Raw genomic sequence first — 23407 nt, forward strand, 5'->3', positions numbered from 1 at the left:
TGCTTGAGATTTGCCTCCATGTAATTTCTGCCCTTCCTTTTAACAGGCCCTGCGGCTGGGCCTTCAAGAGCAGATTGATATAGGATATACAGCAGTTAGCAAGTCGCTCTGTGGTTGTGGTTTTCTTTTTTTATCATCCTATTATGAAAAGCCTCATCACCTGGTGGCTGCAGTCTGTCGCAGGCTGCTCCCAGCTCCCACCTCTTAGTGATGCCATAATATGCAGTTGTTAATGTTTCCTACAAAGACCACTAGCCCAGTACAATCCCCAAACTTACCTTTATTTAAGCCAGCAATTTAAGCCTGGAGCTGGCACAGAGCTGTGTTGCTTACCTCCCTATGCACACCTGGGAGAAGAACACAGACAGGTGCCTGCATGCACCTGGAACCACTGAAGCAAGAATTGGGAAATCTTTGTTACTAAGCTGGCAGTCGGACTAGATCAGGTATGGGGCTCCTGTGTCCCTCCAGATGTTGCTGACAGCTGCCATCATCCCTGGGCCCTTGGCCATGCTGGCTGGGGCTGATGGGGTTGTAATTCAGCAACATCTGGAGGCCCAAAGATTCCCCACCTCTGGGCTAGGTAGCTGACAAAGCCCCTCCAGCCCTTATGATTTCATATGGCGAAGGTGACCAAGATTATAGGATTTGTTTCATAATCCCCACTTCCCAAACAAGCACTAAAGCAGCCGCAATAAGCTGCTGCTAACACTGCTAAGAAACCTCTCGTTTTACAGGAATCTGCACAGTAAGTGACTTAAGGGTTGTATTGTTTTGCTTCCCTTTACAACTTTTTTTTTGTTTAATCTGCTCTCTACATTATCGCTGTTTCCACATTTGCGCCATTCCTGCTCACTATGCCTATCTCTCATGTTCCGTTTCCTTATATCTCCCCAGAATATCCCATTCAACGCCTCCCATTTCCTTTGCGTGGCCGTTTGAGCCTCATAAAACAAAATTCCAACTATGAAGAAACACGATTACCCAAAAGGAAGCACGTTTTTCTTGTCAGCACTTCCTGCCTCAGGGGTCAATGTCCTGGTTATGGGAGACACCATTTAGCACTATCTCTTGACAACATGAAGTACACAAAAGTCACTATAAATTTTCTTCTAATAAGGGCCAAGCTAAAATTGGCCTCCTAAATTCTGCACCCCAACCCCCGAAACATACATTTGTAAATTGGCGACAGGGAGGAGGGCGCTGTGGCATACTGCAATTTAGGAGCAAAATGTACACATCTTTTTTTTAATGTTGTAAATTGTTTTAACTTTTTTATCGATAATTGTAATATTTCTTGCATACCGCTTAGGGTTTTACCACAATTAGGCAGCATACATTACTTTGGTTAAATGCAATAAACATTTTTTGTTTAGGCAGGCCTTCTCAGTAGTGGCGCCCGTCCTGTGGAACACCCTCCCATCAGATGTCAAGGAAACAAACAACTATTGTGACTTTTAGAAGTCATCTGAAGACAGCCCTGTTTAGGGAAGCTTTTAATGTCTAATTTTTTTCCAATCTTTATGTGCTGTAAGCCGCCCAGAGTGGCTGAGGAAACCCAGTCAGATGGGCGGGGTATAAATAAAATTATTATTATTATTATTATTATTATTATTATTATTCAGAAACTGAGGTGTTGACCTGTTTCAAACTTTTTCACTGTTAATTTTATTTATTTTCAAATGTTTTTTAAAAACAAATTTAGCATTTCTTGTAAACTGCTTAGAGGTTTTGTGACAATCAAGTGGTATATAATTGTGCTAAATCACTAAAAAAAAATATCAGATTACTCTTATATCCCATTTAAATAGGCATTTTTAGTTGGCATTTCAACACCACCAAAGAGCATTTTGGTGAATAGACTATTTTTGTGGGGTGAGGGGTGGAATGCCACAGACAAGGTAACACAAGTGAAATGGCACTGTTCCTTACTGCCAGCCACCTCCCTTCAAGGGTGGAGAGCTTTAATAGTGAGGCAGGTTCAAATGGGAACAGATACCCCAATCTCAAGCTATTTAGGGCTTCATTGGTCAAAGTCGCCACAGCGAATTGTGCCTGGACATAGGCACCGACTCCATGGGGCCTGAGGGGGCTCGAGCCCCCCAAAAAATTTTTTTTGGGGGGCTCAGCCCCCCCAATAATCTCGGGCGCCCTTCCAGCAGAGCGCCGCCGCCGTCCCCCGCCTCCTCCCCACCTGCTCCCTCGCCAGCCAGCCAGCCAGCCGCGCGCCCTAGTCGGAGAGCCCCGGCCGTCCCCCGCGAGATTAGGGAATCCCCGGGGGCGGGGGCTCCTGCCTCGCTGCTTCGCAGCACCACCGCCACTGCCAAGGCACTGCCGGGGGGAATTTCCTTCCTCCTGGCGGTTTCAGCGGTTTAGGGCCGGAGCGGAGGGGGCTCGCCCTCTCTTCTCCGGCTAGCCCCACGTTTCCCGCATATCAGCTGTTCCGGAGCTGATTAATAGGCACAGCACGCTCTCCCCTATTCGCTCACGAGGAGGCGGCGCCACTTTATTTGCATATTCATGAGCTTATTTATTATTCATGAGCTTTCCCGGGGCCCCCCCCCAATATTTTTTATAAGTCCGCGTCCCTGTGCCTGGACACATAAAATGGAGGTCAGTGAAGCTCTTTTAAGTACTGGCAAGATACAAGCCCTGTTGCCAATACTACTTAACAGCTTTGCCACTGTGTCCTGGACGAAATTAAGTTTTGAAAACAAGTCTTCAGAGACAGGGAAGTGCCTTGCAATAATTCAATAATTTAGTCTAGATGTGGTGAGATCCTGTCTTGAAAGAAACAGGAAGCCTCAGCTGGCATAAAAGGTAAAGGTAAAGGGACCCCTGACCATTAGGTCCAGTCATGACCGACTCTGGGGTTGCAGCGCTCATCTGACTTTATTGGCCAAGGGAGCCGGCGTACAGCTTCCGGGTCATGTGGCCAGCATGACTAAGCCACTTCTGGCGAACCAGAGCAGCGCACAGAAACACCGTTTACCTTCCCGCCGGAGTGGTACCTATTTATCTACTTGCCCTTTGACGTGCTTTTGAACTGCTAGGTTGGTAGGAGCTGGGACTGAGCAACAGGAGCTCACCCTGTCGCGGGGATTCGAACCGCCGACCTTCTGATCGGCAAGCCCTAGGCTCTGTGGTTTTACACACAGCGCCAAACTCCCTAAAGGTATTACAGACCATGGAGAATACGCAAGAACCCATCTGTAAGGCTGATGATTGCGGTACCTAAGATGACTGGGTCTTCACCCATCCTTGTTCTCAGTGAAATTTTGGGAGGGTGTTCGGTCCCCTCTGATGCTCACTCCAATGCCTCTTACTCGCCTCCACTTCTTCCATTCAGCACATATGTGCTTCCAACCCCTGAGGTTGTTATCCTGCCACAATTCAACCACCTCCACCTCTGCCTGCCCCCCCCTTTTTTATTCCCTTCAAACTAACTGGGCTTTATCGTCATTCCAACAGTGGAGAATTATGGCTTGCATCCATTCTGTCAGATCTCCAGCTTAAACCCGACTCCCCAAACCCAAGCCCTAGTAACCTTTAAATAAATACATAAATAGTCAGCCCTATATGAAAAAGCCTGCTATCCAGTAATGCTAATAAATCCAACATACTAAAAAGCAGATTCCAAAGAGAGATTATTTTCAAGATTGAATTGAGACACTTTTATTTTGCTTTTAACACAAATGTTCTTAAAGCCACACAACCATGTTCAGTCAACATTACTTTTTTTAAAAAAGAACGAAGCATTTTATAGTGCACATTACACAAACTTGGTTTTTGTTTTCTTTCGCTCATACTGGCCATACACTTAAGAATGTCATTATCAGAAATAAGTAAAAATTCCAAAGTGTCAAATGCTTTATTATTTTTTTGGAAATTTGTGCACACAGAGACCCCAAAAGCTGTATAAGGTTTCTTGGGTGTTTTTTTTTTTTAAAAAAAAGATATAACCCTGGGATTCATTTTAAGAAATGGAATCTGAGCCCCAAAATCAAGTCAAATACTGTAGGAGCTGCAGCAGATACCTGAGAGAATCAGAATCTGAGAGTGAAGATACTCATAACAGTGAGGCTTCCCTGAAAACTACATCACTGCATTCACTTAATTTATACTCAGTCCTCCTTAGGTTCCAGCTCAGGGGTGGATGGGGGAGAGGCTCTGCAAATTCCAAGCAGATGAGCCTGTGATGTCACACAATCATATAATTTTAGTGTTAGAAGGGATCCCGAGGGTCATCTAGCCCAACCCGCTGCAATGCAAGAATCTCATCTAGATCATATGTGATCACCTTCACCAAGAACACTCCCCAATCTCTATATTAAACATAATATGTATAGGAAGGTTCACATGGTACTTTAATAATAAATAAAAAGTGAATAGCCTAGTTGGAGAAAATAAGAGGATTGAATATATAAAGGCTATGCCAGCATTTGATCTGCTGGCATGCACACCTATCATTTTGCTGTGAAGACATCCTTGCAGAGCAACTGGAGAACTTGCTGTGAATTCTGTTTTTATGTTATGACTATCTTCACCACTAGCATATTTATTGATATGTTTACATCAGCGTAGTGCCCTTATTCAACCTGAATTGGTGCAAACCCAACTGCAGGCCTGCCATTTAAACATTATTCCCTTTGCGTGTTCATCGTGCCCAAACATCGATTCATATGAGCTTCTCCAAGTCAGCATATATAACCAATATGTGCTAAGAATGTGAGCTGAACAGCCCTTTGGGGAAGTTCAGCCAGGGCTGGTCTGAAACGCCTTAGGCCGACAATGATTGATTCAGTTGAGTAACATTTACCACGCCCACTTCCAATGCACTTAAAGAGAAGCTTTAGAACAACGTGGCAAATATGAGCGGAGAAATAAGCAGGTAAATAAATACTGTATGGTGAAGGGATGGTGTGAAGCTTCCTTAGATTTTTGAAACCCGCCACCTTAACACACCAATTTGGTTGTGTGAATTCATCTTCTAAAGCTCTTTACTGTCCTCTAAAGGATTTTGGTTAAGAAGTTGTTCTTCTCCTTCGGAAGCAAGTCAGTCGAGAAAACAATAGCCCAGCTCTAAAGCATTGTGAGGCACTTTGATTGTTACATTAATAAACAACACACAACATTTTGAACAGAGCACCGCTAGCGGTCAAATCACGACAGTAATCTAAAATTTAACCAGGGACAATGCGATAAACAAAACGAGTTGGTTTGGACCCTGCCTTCATCCTGCTTGAATGCACACAAACACACGTCAGTGGCAGTGCTCCTCCAGCAGCAACATGCAAGACACGGAAATTGTGCCAAGAACACAGAGCTGGCAAGCATTGCTGAGCAGCTATTCCACTGAGTTTTGACTTTGAAAGCAAAGGGTAGCTATATAGCAGGAGTACAAACCATAAACTGAGCAGAATAGAAACCTTGATGCTATAGGCAAGAAAGCCCTCCTAGGGTGGCCACTTGCTCAACGTTAAAAAAGAAAGCATCACCAAAACAAGCCAGATTTGCATAAAACTGAAGAGGGTGGGGTTTTTCTTCCCTAGCAATGGGTGGAATAAATTAAGAAAGCTTTCATCAAAATCAGTATTAGTCTGTAGTTATGACAAAACTACACAATCAGTACGTTTTAAGGTTGTCACTGACATCCGTGAGACTCGATCTTGTCGTCTGGGCAACCCAGGAGCCCCATACCTACTGCCCAGGCTTGTACCCAGGAGATGTCACTTCTAAGCTGCAATTGCAATGGTTTGACTTCATGCGCAGAGGCGCACTCCATTGTCTGGAGACAGACAGATGCCAACAACAAGAAGCTTTTATGGAGCACAGTCCACTTCATCAGATGCAAATGTTATCCTGAGTTACAGGAATATGTAATTGGGGCTGGTGGTGGGAAGACTTGAGGAAATGAAATCCAGAAAGTATGTACCTTTCTGCTAGGTATCATTTCACCTAAAGATTGAACCATGCATTCTGGCATCTTACTTGCAAGTAGGCTACAGAAGCAACATGTTAAGTGAGCCTCTGTCTGACACAACGCATAAAGGACCCAGGCATTTCTATGTACATATACAACATCAAAATGCTTTATTCCCTATCCCTGCAAGTAGTGTGTGTGAGAGAGAGAAATCCAGACTTCTACCTGCTCTTTAACTCTTCTCGGTATTGCTCAGAGAGAGAAAATGCAATTTCTCTTTCTAGATGCTTCTAGCATGATGGTGTAAGTTGTTTACTTTGGAGCCGGTTGATATATTGGCCACATAGCCAGTGTGACACTTTAAAACTACTTTCAATCCTCGCTGGAGCCATAGCTTAACTTTCAAACCTGATTTATTTGTCTTTAACTTTGATACTAAAAGTAAACTTTGAAGCTGCTCGAGATTTCTAAGAATTCTTAGGTACACACTGCCCTGCCACAGACTCCATTACAGCATGTTCTGAAACGTAAGTAAGTAATACCCTTTTTCTAAATAAATCCCCTGACTTAACTCCTAAGGTTCCACTGGTGGAAGAGTCCTGTAAGCAGCCGTCTGCTCACAGAATAATCCTATTAATTGAATGGGGGTGTAGTTTTCACTGATCTTCCTTTTTAATTGCAGCTCTTTTGTCCCTCAAATCTTCTGGGTCTCTTGGGAGCGACATGAGAAACGGAACAGGGAAGTTAAGTGAAAAATGCCATTCTGCCCCAGGAGCCTCCACAAGACCCCAGTTTACCCCATGACTGCAAGAAGCTCTTAAGTTTCCAGATGGTCAAAATCTTTATTTCCAAAAGGTTAAGTGGACAGTATCCTTTCCACACTAGTAATTAGATACTCCTATCTCAAAATTGTTGATTGTCTTTAAAATGACTAATGGCTAAGCACTTGACTCCTACTGCTGTGTAGAATATAAGTGGCTGACGCCTCGATTTAGAAGACATTATTTTGTAACTAAGACTCATTTATTTAATTGGAAAATCCAGGTAGCATCAGAAACACAGCTCAGTTGACAGGTCTAATTCTTACTTTATAACATGGGGAGTATAGGGAGATATTTTTTTTTTAACTCTTCCATACTGATTGCCTAACTCCTAAGCAGTAATTGAACTGATGCTTCATTTTAAATTATATTTGCTAACATTAAATCCAAGTGCCTCTCTGTTGGCATATCTGAAATATCTGTGTTCTTTTCAATCCACACAGGAAATCCTAGAACAGGCATAGGCAAATTCGGCCCTGCAGATGTTTTGGGACTACAACTCTCATCACCACTAGCTAACAGGACCAGTGGTCAGGGATGATGGGAGTTGTAGTCCCAAAACATCTGGAGGGCCGAGATTGCCTATGCCTTTCCTAGAACATAAATCTGATGAAAGGAACATGTCTAACTAGAATTCCCCAGAACAGACACAACGGTGCTTCTCTTAGCCAAGCTAAGAACAAGACTGAATTAACAATCTAGCGTTTCTATACTGGCCTCTCTTGCTGTGTATGCAAAAAGCTGCGTGTAGTTTATTGCAAAGTAATTCACATACAGGTTGTGGTGCTCCTTCTCCCTCTCGTGGTGATTCTAGGAAATGCATGTAGATGAAGCTGCTGCTGCTGCTGGGTGTGGTCTCAGCTGTTTTTGCTCAGTCTCTTTAGGTGGCCGTGACACGTTAAATCTTATATATCTGTAAGGTAAACCCTGAAAAGAGGCTACAGCTATAACCATAAAGTCAAATGCCTGTTCACGTCACACAACAGTGCAGATATCTCAAATGAAATAAAACAACACAAGTGAGGCTAAATTTAAACAAACAAACCCATCTATCCATCATAACCATGATGATGTCTTTTTAACTTTAAGGTTTGCCGAGCAACAGTGAAAATTGGTAAGTAAAAAGTTTTTTTGCACCTATGAATGGTCTTCTGATTAAATTTATACAAACAGCATGAAAAGCCTAATCCCACAGCCCCAGAGCTTCCTATTGTCATTCTCCAACTTCCCACATTTTATGGCCTCAATAATTACATTAATGAGTCTCAGACTCATCAGCTCCCCATGAGGAAACCAGAAGCTTCCACTTTCATTCAAAACGATGGTTTATTGAAACAGGCAAACTTCAAACTGTTGCTTATGAAATTAGGCTGTACTGTATACTTAAACCATAGTAAAGATTAGCCAGTTCGTGTCAGAGAAAAAGGGTTGGGGGGGGGGAGCACCCACATGCCTAAAAATGTTCACAAAGCACTAAACCATAGTTTAGCATTGTGTCAGAATCCGGCCCTTAGCCAAAGAAAAAACAATGAGGTGTCTACAATGCTATGATTGTGGCACATTAAAGAAAAAATGAATTTATTAAGGCACAAGGTATCATAGGCTAGAATCCATTTCATCTAATCATGAAGTGGGCTGTAGTCCCAAAAAAGCTTATGCCATAAATAAACCTGTCAACGTGCCACAATACCTCTTACTGCTTTTGTTTCAACAGACTAACGTAACTACCCTTCTGGAAGTCGAATGAAAACAGTCCTTAGAAACCTACACAAAGAAGGTGGAGCCTAGCAGGGTATCACTTAGGGAGGATGAGAGAATATTTGCATGCACACACACACACGTTTCAGACCACAAGTTATGCTTCAGTAATCTTTCTATTTCTGGCCACGGTTTTATATGAGTTTTCACAAACAATGAAATGGTGCTATAGAATAGGTACACATTCCAGAGGCACCAATTAATTTGGGTCCCACCCAGCTTCAAAAAAGCATGGAAGGTGGCTTTGGTTTAGGGTGGTGGTGGTGGTTGTTGTTGTTGATGTTGTCTTACTAGTAACACTGTTATAGGTATCATGAGGTACAAAAACAAAAGCTCTTAAAATGCACAGTCCACCCTCCTCAAATTAACCTTGAACATACGCAGGTCAGGATTTTTGACCCTGCTAAATTTCTTCCCCCTCCCCTCCTACCTTAAACAGGGCACCTGGAATCTGGCCTAGGATAGGCAGTAAATCGTGCACAGATGGACTAGCAAACAAAAAGACAGGTGTTTGTTTTTTGAATTCTTGCATACGAAATACAGAAAGAACATGCAGTCTACCATTTAAAGAAGAAGAAGAAGAAGAAGAAGAAGAAGAAGAAGAAGAAGAAGAAAACCTCTATACAGTGGTACCTCGGGTTAAGTACTTAATTCGTTCCAGAGGTCCGTTCTTAACCTGAAACTGTTCTTAAAGCACCACTTTAGCTAATGGGGCCTCCCACCACCGCTGCGCCGCCGGAGCACGATTTCTGTTCTCATCCTGAAGCAAAGTTCTTAACCTGAGGTACTATTTCTGGGTTAGCGGAGTCTGTAACCTGAAACGTATGTAACCCAAGGTACCACTGTAATCTTAAAAAGGTTTGGGGTTAATTTGTTTCAAATGCTGCTCTAAAGTTAGCATTTATTTTTTTAAGTTCCCTTATCTGAAGCCACCTGAGTTTACTATTTGCACAGAGGATCTCCCACCATTGCTAATGGATTAACTGATGCACCAAGCATGATGTCTTCTGAGGAAACTTCAACCAGCAGTAACACAAAGTTTACACTGATATTCAGGGGAATCCTTCTGTTTGTTCTCTGTGAAGCAGGGAAACACAGAGGCCTTCTATGTGGATTTCATAGCTCTCTGGATAAAGATTGCCTGCCCCCTGCCAGCAGGTATTAGGGTTCAAACACTGAGCAAAAGCTCTCTGTCCATCTTGGAGAGGGAATCACTTTTTGGTATTCCTCTAGACCAGAATAGAATACAAATACACAACATGGAAGGACTTTTAAGACTTTGCAATGACTTAGGGCACATGTTTAAAAGCTTGCATTAAAAATTATTATTTTTTAAAATTCAAGTGATAAATAGTTTAAGCTTGTACAAAAATAAAAACATCCACTCCCACAAGTAAAATACATATATAGCTGACCCTTTGAAAGCCCTTGGAAGCAGCAAATATACATTGCTGAAGCCACAGGTTAGTTATATCTTTGGTATAAGAAAATAGCATATCTTTTTACAATGTAGCCCTTCCGCCGGCAGGAAAATTTCATGCTAGACTAGTGAGCCAGTTTATGCTTATTTGTTTCTTGGTGCGTCTTCCATGTACAACATACAAATATTCCTAACATGTCTTCCTATGATGATTGGAGAAAACCCCAGTATCTTCTTGGCTCCTCCTAGGACTTTTGAATCTAGAATGAAACATGAACAGGGGGGAGGGGATGGAAATGAGAAAAAAAGCTGAAGTGAGTCAGATTTGCAGCCATAATGGGTTTTGTTTCCACAAATGATATTTGACACACACACCCAAAAAAACTTGCCGGAATTTTGGCCAAGGAGATTTGATCTATTCTATGACTTGCAAATTAAGTAACAGAAGAAATTGTGATTTGTAAAAAGAAGAGCTCTTCACCTAATTTTGAGTGACTGATTATTTTTGTCATGAATAAAATATTCATTCAAATCACTACTTCTGCTGAAGTCTACAATTAGCTATAAATCAACTCTGCAGCTTTGACAACCAAATTGTAGGGATAATAAAAAGTTTTCTGCGTGTTTTATACCAGCCTGATGATTTTGTACTATGGAGTATCTTTCCCACTGGCCTTGCCTCGTCAGGTTTGGACCCCCAAAATGCCTCATTTTCCATATTACCAAACTCATACAGAAAGCTTCCCAAGACTAGCAATACAGGATTAAGGAATCACTGCCAAAAAAAGCCACACACGGTAGAGCAGAGGCAGAAAGTAGTGGATTGGAAATTGCTGGTTGATTTCTGTGTAATCTGCAGTAGATCAACAAGGGTTTCTGTGACTCCCATCCACCCAACAATAGACGAAAACTAACACACTCGCCTCCCAAGATTAGGTTGCTGAAAAATAATAAATGGGGGGGGGTACCAGGACCGGGGCTTTTGTATGAAAGAACTTACAAGCTACTAGAGGAGCTCAATTCTATCTAGCACTGTTCACCAATGTAGTGATCCTTAGCGTATGTCCACTTGGTTCAACCACTACTTAGCAGCATTTCTGCTTCAGTTTATTAACCCTCATCCATTCCCTCATTGACTGCAGACACTGGTCCAAGACTTGCACAACCTCAACTTATTCAGATGTTACAGAGGGGTAGAGCTGAGTGTCATCAGCATACCTGTGACACCCTGCCCCAAATAGCTTTCATGTAGGTGTTACATAGCATTAGGGACCAGATGGCACAACATCACAACTTTCAGGGGCATGAAAGACAATCACTGAATGTAACTACCTGAAAATAGCCTGAGAGATAGGATCAGAGCCAATGCAAATCGGTTTTTAAATATGTTTGTAAATCACCTTGAGATTCAGGTAAAAGGAAATCCATTAAATGTATGCATGTATGTATGTATATATGTATAACCCAGTGAAAGATTAAGTAAGATGAACAGGTCCCCTCTCTCAATAATGATCATTCATCAGGGAAAGCAAGGCCGATTCAGTCCCCATCACCAAATCTGAACGCAAACTGGATTGGATCAAGATAATTGGTTTCATTCCAGAATACTTGCAACAGTTGTGCCACAAACGTGGGGGGGGGGGGTACTTGTTCTGGCAAACCAGAGTGGGACCTAGATAGGCTTTTTCAGAAATTGTCAAATCACCACCTCTTTCAAAATGTCCAGGGCCACAAAGATGTGTTGACCACATCCTGGATTCCCCCCCCCCGCCATACCCCGTCAGCAAGCCTGGATGGGTAAGTGTCATCTGTTGGCTGTGTTGCTGTAGGCACCTTGTAGACATCAGGCTACTTCAACTGAAACTGACCCCATTACACCACACTGGAGACTGCGATGAATGACACATGTAGTGTCAAGGCATATGACAAGAGTCATATGTTCCTCACCCAGTTTATATTTCTGACTTCCAGGCAGCTTATGAAGAACTTGTCAGTATTGCCAAAATGTGTAGCCATGAATGATATAGCTAGGGCCCCACACACATCAGCCTTTTCTGGTGTGTTCTTTCATGATCCTGATGCATGAACACTTCCAAAACATGTTTTATGCCAAGATAAACAGTTTAACAAGACAACTACTAAACCTATCCTCTCAGAAAGAAAGAAAAAAACGCAAGAGTAATTTACCTGAGTTACAGCAATACATGTAGAAGGCTAATCCTGCGGCGATGCTGAAGCAGGCAAGGAAGAATGTAGGACCTAGAGAATAAAAAACCGACAGAGGAGGATTAAAATTATGTGTTCAAATTAATGGTTCATCAGTTATCATTGTTGTTACTGTGACTACAGTGATTCAAGTGTAACTGGCACAATTATGTTTGCTTTGGGCTTCATCTACTATAATATATAATCACCATTTCCTGCAGCAATTGTTTTTTATTACAATTATCATTACCATTGTGAAGGCCTCTATTGCTTGTAGCCCACTTATTTTTCTTTTTCGAAAAATTAATCCTTATTAAAAACTTGCAGGGCAAGAGAAGAAATTTTAGGGTCGCATTTAATAGTGTCCTTGTATAAATGGAGCAGAATTCCACCTGAGAATTGGAATTCCCCTTCCTCATCTCCTGTGCATATCCCAAAAGTGCTCTGAAGGGTTGTGAGGAGCCTCTGGAGAACAACTGGTGAGATGCAGTGAGAGGAGAGGAAGGAGAAATTCTGCCTGCTCATGCAACAATGGATATAACCCAGAAATTTTAATATCTTCTAGCCTTTAAAATTAAATCAGGCTTGTCATTATCTACTTATGTGAATATAATAATTAAAACATTATTCAAGCAACCAAATGATTCCTATAGAAATACCACAGGGCTTCTCTATGATGACCAGAGGATAACTCAGTCAGTAGAACACGAGATGCTTAATCTCAGAGTAATGGGTTCGAGCCCCACATGGGGCAAAATATATCTGCATTGAAGGGGGATGGACTAGATGATCCTTGTGGTCCCTTCCAACTCTACCATCCTGTGTTTCTGTCTTTAGTTGTTTCTCCCTCCCCCCCTTTAGCCTTGCTTCTACCCTTAACTATGTGAGTTTTGTGTGCAACTATTATAAGGCAGTTAAACGCCTGCTCTAGTGTTAGAACAGAAAGGGCTTCTTCTTTCTTCCTAGCCTAAGAACCCCTAATATGCTATTTGGGTACAAATGAGCAGTCCCAGCGTTGCCCTCCACATGCTCAAAGGCACCCTTTGCACAGAAACGACGTGCATGCACCTTTCATTTCCCAGGGTCCTGGGTCATGCATACCTGAGCCTTCAGACATATGGGTGTGCACATGTAGGCTCTGTGAAAACAGCATCTCTGAATGTGTTGAGGTCAAGGCAGGGTCCATGGGCGCAGGGCTGATTGTACCCAAAATTTAACTTTTTTAAAAAGAAGGTTTTAGAACAGAAGAGCCAAGAGCGTGCAGGTGATCACTGCACTCTGTATTTCCACGATGTAACGTTAACCGTAACTGCATGCCTGCTGTCCCACCCTGTCTTCTGGCTTTAAATGTGCACAATGAGGGCCAAAGGGAGGGAGCAAGAGCATTAAGAGGGCGGAACAGCTCGACTGAGTGGAGCAGGCATCTTAAATATTATTTGCACTGCTGCCTTAAGCTTATCCACTGCACAGATCTGCAAACTCAGAAGCTCCACAAAACAAACCCAGCAGCTGTACCAGGAAAAATCATGGGCGTGGGTTAACATTAATACAGAGTCGCCACTTAAAGGTAGAAACTTACTGAAGCCTATGCAAATGTTTTAAAATGCCAACACAAATGTGACGTAAAAGGCTGTGCCCCACTGTAGTTAGTACTTTAGAGATCAGGGACACAGTTTTTCTGTGCATGCCCCAGTGAGGTAAATGGGGTCAACAAGCTCTTGCACAACGCCTATTAACTGCAGTGGTGTCTAGATTGTTTCCTAAACACATCCCTAGAAAACTTTGGATTTTATATTATATAAAATGGGAAAGGGTTATGGGTTTTTCTTTGTTTTTGTTTTATTATGTATTTTGTATTTTTATGTTGTGAACTGCCCTGTGATCTTCGGGTAAAGGACAGCAAGCAAATTTAATTAATAACAATAATCATCAACAGTTTGAACAACCCAGAAATTACTACTGGGGAAAAAATTCTTGATTATACATGCGTATCTTTCATTTATTAAAGCCAAAGCACATGCCCAGAGCAAACACACTTAGAATTAGTATCATGACATTCAATTGCAACATATATTTATATATATTTTCCTTGTTAACCTTACTGTCCAATATTGATTTAGCCAACAATACTTTACACGCATTATTTACCCCTGTCATTTAGAATACATTTCTCCTTCTCAGGGTTTATCCCTGTGGAATCTGAGGTTTCTAGAAACAAAAGCAACACACCAAAGAGTTAGTGTAATATTCAGCGCAACACACGTCTGAAGCACGTCATGCACAGTGGGAGGAAAGCAAGGACCAGTTTTCAAAGTACCGCATTTACTCGAGCCTAATGCGCCATCAGATCTAATGCACACCTCAATTTTCAGAACCTTGAAACAAAACAAAGTATTTGCTGGCGAATGTCAATGTGCCATTGGATCTAATTTGCGCCTTAATTTTCACAATGTATTTTGGCCAGCAAAGATGAGCATTAGATTCGAGTAAATATGGTAATACAATAACGCAACATAAAATGGCTAATTCCCCATCCCAACTTTATGTGACGTTAGTGTTCAAATTATGACAGGAGTGGGGGTGACCTTAATGTAAGGTTACCACTTTTTTTTTCAATGAATCCGGGGACACTATTCTACTTTCTACTAAATAGATGGATTTTGTCAGGGGACTGATTTGTAAATCCAGGAACTGTCCCTGGGAAACGGGGACATCTGGTAACTTTACCTTAATGACACCCGCAACCCATACTCTCCCTGATTCCCTCCAGTTTTAGCCAAATAATGCTGTTCTCAAAGAAGCAGCTAAGGGGCAGTTGTAAAAGACGCCCATGGGTCCTGCCCCCCTCTAACTCACTTGAAACTGAGCAACCCATTCTACCCATGGGAGCCCACTGCACACAGGCTTGTCTACCAAGGGACTCCTGCACAGCTGACATAGCACCCCTCTGTGCGGCAGAGGAACAGTGAAGACAGAGGAGTATTCTAGGGAGACACTCCATTCACATCAGATTCTGGGCAGGCTAAAAGTGCATCTAGATCACAACCAATATACCCCCTGTGGTTGTGTGCATTCTCAGGAAAGCTCAATAATGTCGACTACTATTGATCTTCTCATTGGGTAACCCGTGATGAATCACAGGGGTCTTCGAATACCACTAGCACAATTAGGGGCATTAACATATGAACAAAAGGCAGTGGTAAAATATGTCGGCTTAAACATTTGTGTAGGTTGGCTTGCAAGTGTAGGGCCAAAGGCAACCAACTTATCATCTTTGTGCGTTTCATATACAAAGTTGGCGAATAAACAACATTTAAAAGTGGGGTGGTAGAGAACTTTCATGAGAGGCCAAGTACAGTATTAAACCTATCTATTTTCTTTCCCCACTAAATAAGTTTTAATTACAGGCAACGCCATTGTTTAAGCCAAGAATTGTTGTCTTCCAAGGTCACTCAAATCTTTGTGCTCTTTACAGTCAATTGACAGCTTGTGGTATTTTCCAAGGACTTTTTCTCCTTAGTTGCACCTGCAGATCAACCTTCATGCTGCTCTCAGTAGAAGCACTGGAGTGCTGTGCACCAGCCTGCCACGTGGATCCCACCCTGCCAATTTCTGAAAAACGCTTTCAAGCACACTTTTCAGCCAACATCAGGAACATCTGGTGAAGCAGGTTGCTTGGCACGACAAAGATTAATTTAGCTGCAATAACGCAAGCGCTGATTTTTCATTCCACTTTCACCCAGCTCATGTGCAATGCAGACATCTCAAAAGTTTATGTGCACATCAAGTGTAGAAGATGCATAGCGGGATAAATGCCTGTGTTTAGAAGAATCTTGAGCAAACCTGTGTTTTTCGTTTTCTCCCAAACGGTTAAGCATTTTCCTGGCACCATTTGATAATACACTGGTTTGAATGTAGCTGGAACGTGCAATTTGTTTATCTCTCAAACATTTGTTTAAACACCAGTCACTTTCCCCATAAACTCCTCTTCCCTCCTACTTCTTTTTCCATGCATTTTCCCGGACCCAAGTTGGCCAGGTAAGCATGAGTCTGGAAAGCTACAATACTAGCAAGGGTAAAATGCAGTTATGAGTGTGCATGTGGAAATAGTATTAGAGGGAAAATGGCTGGTGGGAAGGGATCCAGTGTTCCTCAAACTTGGGTCTCCAGGTGTTGTTGGACTACAACTCCCATCATCCCTGACCACTGGTCTTGCTAGCTAGGGATGATGGGAGCTGTAGTCTAACAACACCTGGAGACCCAAGTTTGAGGAACACTGGACTTTGCGGTTGTGAATTGTCTCCTTCAAACTTGAAGGCATTTTGCAACTGGGATGAAGTCCTCTGGGGTTTCATTACACACAGCTGCAGTGTAGCATATTGCTTGCTGGAAAGCATCATGCAAAAGGTTTATTTGACACAAGTGGAAAATGGCCTAGAACTCAAGTTTGGAATGAAGCTACTTCACCTTTAAATATAGCCAAAAGTATCTGTTGTGACTGATCTTTTCACTTTCTTACTTGAACATGCTGCCCCTCAGCTACAGATGGAATCAATTAATGTTTGTGTTCTCACAAAGGCTGAAGGTTTCCAGTACTACATGGTTTCTGAAAGTCAGAAAAGCAGAGTTCTGGAAAATATGCCGGCTTTTGAAGACAGTTAACTTCTGGCTAGTTCAGCAATGTGTAATTGGCACAAAGGCTATCGCTGAAGAAATATGCCCATTAGCTGTCAACCATGGTCTTCAATTTGCAAACTGGGTTGCTAATGTATTGAGTCAAAGATTCAGATTAGCTGACACCATCCAGTCCGTGATATATTTCTAATATGGGCCCTTGGTGCTAAATACATTGTCAGCTCCCGAATTAATCTTTCCCATGACACAAAGAAATATATTAAGTGAACATAACTAGGTATTTTATAGCCACTGGTGCCAAAGCCAATGACTTATTTCTTCCCATGATACTGTAGTTCAGTTTCATGCACAGTGCAATCCTATGTATGTCCACATAGAAGGAAGTTTCATTCAGGTCTGCGAGACTTGGGACTTATCCACATTTTCCAGGTGCTTTAAAGAAAAGCCCTTACTCCCAAGTAAACGTGCGTAGGTCTTCACCTTAACTGCCCAATCCTATGCAGGGTGATTTGGAAGTAAGTTCCACTCAGCTCAATGAGGTTTGTTCCCAGGTAATTGTGGATAGGATTGCAGACTTATAGCACCATCACAGTACAAAGTGCTTTATCAGAGGGGTGGCCAGCCTTTAGGTCTCCAGATGTTGTTGGACTACAACTCCCATCATCCCTTTCCATTGGCCATGCTGCTTGGGAATGATGGGAGTTGGAGTCCAACAACATCTTCTGGAGGGCTGAAGTAAGCAGAGTTGCAAAAACGGGAAAAGCCAGTCTCCACAAGAAAGGCATCATAATTCTGGCATGACGTCCTTTGTTCTCCATGTCTGGTGTCAATGGCTAAGGAGCTGGGCTGGCACGGGGAAGACCAGCTTCAACTTTCTGTTCAGAGATGCCTCTTCTGTTAAATTCTTAGGCATAAACCTAAAACTTAAAATGAAGGGCACAAAGTATGTTTAGAAAATGAAGGTACTGTGCAGATATGCATATAAAAGGCAGCCAAGACTGGCTGCAGCTCCCTGTTAACACCTACACCTAACATCACAAACCTGAGTTTGCTGCCACGTAATGTGTAGAATGGCCCTGGGCTCACTGGATAGCCTTGGGCAAGTTTCTCTCCCTCTCTGTCTCTCTCCCTTTCTCTCAATCTTGCCTGCCTTACAGTTGTTGTTGCTGATCTGAATTCCTTGGAGAAAGGACAGAATACAAATATGATTATTAAATCCAGCTCTGAACATATTCAGCATGTCTCAGTGCAGGAGAAAGAAGTCCCAGAATGTTGTTATTTTCTTGCTGTCTATACAAGTGTTATGTGCTCTTCTGGACAACAGAAAATTATTTCCATGTAACCCAGTACACAGGGACATAATATAGCAAGGATTGGTTTCTATCTACCCCCACTGCCTTTCTGGTAGAGCAACCTGGTACTACTAACCTTGATGCCATTTTAGCAAAAGAGGTATTCCAGGAACTAAGTCTATTTGATTCATGTTTTGTCTTAATCACCACAGGAGAGGGGAGTTGGTACAATGTAGTATGTGGCTGCACAAGAGGAAAGGACACCAACTGGATGGTAGATACTGGCTTCATTCAGATCTAACACTAAACCATGGCTTAGCATTGTGAGAACAAATCTCCACAAACCTTGGGATCACATATTCCGCCCCACTCCAATGGTGCAGCTTGAGGAGATTAGAAGTTTCTACTTCCATTTTAGATTACCTAGTTTATGGTTCTGTTTATGGACATGCTAAACTGTGGCAAATCTTAACTATGGTTAGATGAAACAAGCCTGCTTTATAAACTATGGTTTGAAGTTAGTTTGCTTCAAAAAGCCATCACTACGTTTCACCAAAGTTTGGATGACAAAGCGAGCTGGAGTGAAAATTTCCAAATTCCTCCTTACACCTATGGAGAGAAGGAGAAAGGAGGGGGAGCATGCAAGGCAAAGGTTAATTCTTTTGATGCTAACCCATGGTTTAGTGCTGAGTCCAAATGAGACCATGATAGTGCTTCTTCACTTTGCCTGCACCATTTTGTAAATTTATTTATTTTTTAAAGACATTCTTTAGAGCAGGTGTAGAAAATCTGTGGGTCTCCAGATGCTGCCTCACTATCCCTCCCACCTTAATTGGTCACTGACTGTGATAGTTGGGGCTAATAGAATACACTTGGGTGGGGGCTCAGTAAATCAAGACCTCCAGGTATAGGGCAGTATATAAATTGAATAAATCATGATAATGATAATGATGACACCCCTCCCCCTTTCTTTGCCTGCTGAAGGCCCTCTGCCCCATTTTTTATTATGATTAACTTGGGCCTGCCCTATTCCTTTTCCCAGAATGCCTCTGGGCCCCACATGGAAGAGGACAGGGCTGTTGTAGGCCTAGGCCTTGCTTTCCAGCAGGCTGGCAACCCCAACTACCTTAAAAAGGAGGGGAGGGTGCTTCCCGATCACTGCATGGCAGCAGAGTGTCCTTGGAGGTTGGGTGTTTTTTCACAAATTGTCAGCATGCCCCCAGTACACCTAGGAACGCCACCACAGGGGTCTACAGGGGCTTTAGCTCTTTGCCCTCCACAGTAATCTGCCTGGAAGTAAAGGTACCACAGAATGGGGACTTTTTAAAATGCAGCTGCAGGGATGGGGGCCTCTAACTGGATCTGGGCCACAAGGGGAAACAAAGGGTTGAAGCCTTTCCACCCCTGCATGCTAGGATCCCAGCATGAGACAGAGACACAGAGAGGCAGAGACACGGAGGTTGTAGGCAGACAGTTAAGAACAACAGAACCCTGTCGGGCCACACCAAAAGCCTGTCTAGTCCGGCCTGCTGTTCTCACAGTGGCCCACCAGGTTCTTCTGGGAAGCTTGCAAGCAGGTTCCGAGCACAACAACACACTTCTCACTCATGATTCCCAGGAACTGGCATTCAGCAGTAGACTGCTTCTAACACTGGGGGTATAAGATAGGCAAACGTATCCTCCATGACTTTGCCTAATCTTCCTTTAGAGCCATTCAAATTAGTGGCTGTCACTACATCCTGTAAGAGTAAGTTAACTACGTGCTGCAACTTCCTTTCGTCTGTCTTGAATCTTTCAGCACTGGATGCCCCCAGTTCTAGGATTAGAAAAGAGAGAGAAAAACACCTCTCTATCCACTTTCTTCACAATGTGAATAATCTTATAGACCTCGATTACCATATTTTTCGCTCTATAGGACGCACCCGACCATAGGATGCACCTTGTTTTAGAGGGGGAGAACAAGAAAAACAATTTCTCCCCCTCTCTGCGCAGCGCCCCTTCAGCGAAGCGGCAGGAAAAACGGAGCCCCTTCCATTTCTCCTCCCTCTGTACAGCTCTCCCTCTCCCACATTGCCCTCGCCTTCAGTGAAGGCAACCCGAAGCCTCCGGAGCGCGGCAGGAGTTCCCGCCGCGCTCTGGAGGCTTCGGGTTCCTTTCACTGAAGCCAGGAGAGCAGGACTCTCCTGGCTTCAGCGAAAGGAGAGGCGAAAGGAGCAGTCTTCCCACTGCTCTCCAAGCTTGTGGGGCTGGTGGTGGTGGAAGCTCGGCTTTCCCCCACCGCCAGCCCCAAAGAGCAGGTCGGGGCTGGCGGGGGAAGCCTGGGTTCTCCCCCCCCCCAGCCCCAGGGACCACACATTCGCTCCATAAGATGCACAAACATTTCCCCTTAGATTTTAAGAGGAAAAAAGTCTGTCTTATGGAGCGAAAAATACGGTATATGTGGCTCCCCCCGCCCCTCACTCACTCACCTTTTCTCTAAACTTAACTAAATCTGTTATCTTTCCTCCTAAGGGAGTTATTCCAGCCTCTTAGTCATTTTCTGCACCTTTTTCCTCACTGTGGTTTTGTTTGAGGAGTTGGTGTCCCCACGAAACAGTTTTGCATGTTTCCAAATGCCCCCCCCCAAGAATCACAGGGCAGTTTCAGCAATGCGGTATGCCTATCATTAACAACACACATACACAACTGCAAAACACTCTGAAAATGGCAGAACTGTCTAGGCCAAAAAAGACTAAATAGATTCCAGACCAGTCTAGATATAGCTGAGGTAAGTATGTCTCTAGCTGGCCTGTAACCGTTTATCTTATTTGTCTAGAGTTGAACAGAGCAGTTTAGAAACAAGGGTGATGCAGGACTATGTATTTAAATGTAACTGGCTATTTTTAACGACTGTCAGAGTTGAAGAACTGATTGTAACTGGCTATCAAGCTGGGTAAAAACAGAAATCCCCCTGAAAGTTATTGGGAAATGATGGTTGACATCATAATCAGTTGATTATATGATTGGCTGATTATTTACATAGCTACATTTGCCTTTAAAATAAATATTAACAGAAAACAAAAGCCTGGACCTTGGAGATATCCCTTGTGGAAGAAAAGTTGGCCACTGCAGTTTTGAGCTGACTACATAGAAAAACAACCTGGACTCAAAATAATCTCACATTGATCCTGTGCAAAAGTGGGAGAAAGACCCTGGATAGAATAAAAACACTCCAAGCCAAGCACTGAATCGCTTTTCCTGGGCAACAACACCACTTTAGTCCGGAATCCAGCCTTTGCAGCTCATAAAGGGAACACAAAATGTTTTGAAAAGGTTGCAAAGCTGCCAGATTTATTATTTATATATAAAACAAAGATTCAAAATTGCCAGATTGGTGTGCAAGTACAGTTGCAGCAGGTATAAATAGGCATTTGTCTGCCACATATAATTTGGTCAGTTTTTAGGTATATCAAAGCAACAGCACACAGAAAGTTCCATTTAGTCCCTGAAGAGGCAGCATTGTAACAGGGCACGCAAAGAAATCTGCTAGCACTCCGACTTACTTAGAATTCTTCTGCTTGGCAAGTTGTTATACAGCTGTTCAGCATTGATCTGCAAAGCACGGTAAAATTCTTGACAGGGTTTGTCGCCTTCCTTCTGCAAGTGGGCTAGAAGGTTTGACAGCCGACTATGAAGAGAAGCTTTGGGATTTCGGAACTGCAGGGAGGGTGGGAACGCATTTATTAGCAAGGATGTAAAAAACAAACACCAGTTAAAGCAACCTCTGCCTCCCTTCGATGGTACGTGAAAGAATACAAATGTAGCTTTATATTTTTGTTTAAACGTTCTTTATAGCAGAGCGTAAGATTCTATCACGAATGTTTATGGTGCTTCTACGTCACGAGAGTTAGCTATTCCAAAGGAGAATAAATAACAGACTTTCTCCGTTGTACACAGTAGGACAAACAAGCAGCGGTGTCCGTCTTTCTACTATTTGCAGAAGATCTAAAAGGCTATACGTTCAGCACTAAATCACATATAAATATTTTAGATATTCTTTTAATCTTATCGGTCTTTGTTGTATATGGCTTGTGCATATAAATAATATACAAATAAGCTTTGTATAAGGATCAGAGGTCAAATGGACAGAGAAGGAATGGTGAAGACCGTCTCCCCAGCCTGACCCTCCCAGAGAAGAAGACAGTTCAGAATTACAACAGGGGTTTGAGGGAGATCACAGCTCAGAGGAAGATGAGGGGGGAAATTGGGAAATAATGGGAGAGGAGGAGGCGGCAGAGCCAGAGCAGCTGGCTGACACGTTCTCACTAGAAAGCATTCCAGACCCACCATCTCCTAGAATTGGTGAGCCTTAAAAATAGGAGAGCAAAGGGCCCAGAAGCAAAGGGCCCTCAGTGCCAACCGTAGAAGGGATGGTGCATAAGGAAATGGGAGAGAAGGGGAGGGGAGATTTACGCCATTATTCTATGAGGCTGCCTTTCTAAGCCTCTGTCTGTGAACATTGAATAAAAAGCAATTGGCAAGAACTTCCTTGTCTTATCCGTTAGAGGCAACCTACCGTGGGGGTTGGATCCTCTGACACTTGACATCAGACAAATTCATGAAGGGTAAGACTACCCATGGCTACTAAGCCTGAGGGCTATGCCTTACCTGTATTGCTGGACGCAGTAATGCTTCTGAATACCAGTTGCTGGAAAATGCAGGAAGGGAGAACGTTGCTGTGCTCATGTCTTGCTTGTTGACCACTGTGAAAACAGGACACTGGACAAGGTGGGTCACTGGCCTGATCTAGCAGGGCTCTTATGTTCTTTGTTTATGTTCTTACCAATTCCAGTTCCCAGCAAGTCAACAGCTGCCTATGAAGAGCCCTACTGGATTAAATCAAGGGCCGCATCTCATTTCCACAATGGCCAGTCAGATAGTGCCAAGATTGGTATTCAGAAGTATTCTGCGACCGAGCACAGAGTCCGCATAAGGATGTTCCATGGACTTGATGTATACTGATCTATGGCACAGTTCAGCCATTTCCTTAATTCCAGTTTGCATACAAGAACTTTTTGGTGATCTTGATCAATGCCACATGCTACACCTTCCTGCCTCTTTAACAGAAATGCACAGAGATCGGCCTAACCGGCCACAAATTGGACCTGCTCAGAAATAAGAATCTAAGCTCACAGCGTCGTCAGTCATAAGCATTCACATCTAGAAGTGAGAAAAAGATTTATCTGCCTTTACAGCGGCACACTTTTTCTTAGGAATCCAATAGTTATTTCATTAGTGTGAAAATGCATACTTGTCTGTGAATACAAAAAGAGATAATTGAATCTGGTGAGACAGACAAAATTCTGTTCCTAAC

General features: G+C 42.9%; 1 protein-coding gene across 6 annotated transcripts in view; it reads right to left on the minus strand.

Annotated features, from left to right (window-relative positions):
• Positions 1 to 3952: 3952 nt before the first annotated feature.
• Positions 3953 to 23407, minus strand: part of CARD19 (caspase recruitment domain family member 19) — a 35902-nt gene continuing 16447 nt past the window's right edge. For 2 of the 6 annotated variants that reach the window (XM_082210799.1, XM_082210803.1), the window contains exons 3-6: positions 21597 to 21750; positions 14276 to 14335; positions 12110 to 12181; positions 3953 to 10182 (exon numbers count right to left, since the gene is read on the minus strand). In XM_082210799.1, the coding sequence (XP_082066925.1) occupies positions 10067 to 10182; positions 12110 to 12181; positions 14276 to 14335; positions 21597 to 21750 (402 nt within the window). In that variant the 3' untranslated portion in view covers positions 3953 to 10066. Of the gene's footprint in view, positions 10183 to 12109; positions 12182 to 14275; positions 14336 to 17185; positions 17942 to 21596; positions 21751 to 22701; positions 22797 to 23407 lie in introns of those variants that run through there. The other 4 variants (XM_082210801.1, XR_014216122.1, XM_082210800.1 and 1 more) reach the window with 4 other exon arrangements.

The sequence above is a fragment of the Podarcis vaucheri genome, assembly GCF_965113315.1.
Source record: "Podarcis vaucheri genome assembly, chromosome: 2".
NCBI lineage: Eukaryota > Metazoa > Chordata > Lepidosauria > Squamata > Lacertidae > Podarcis > Podarcis vaucheri.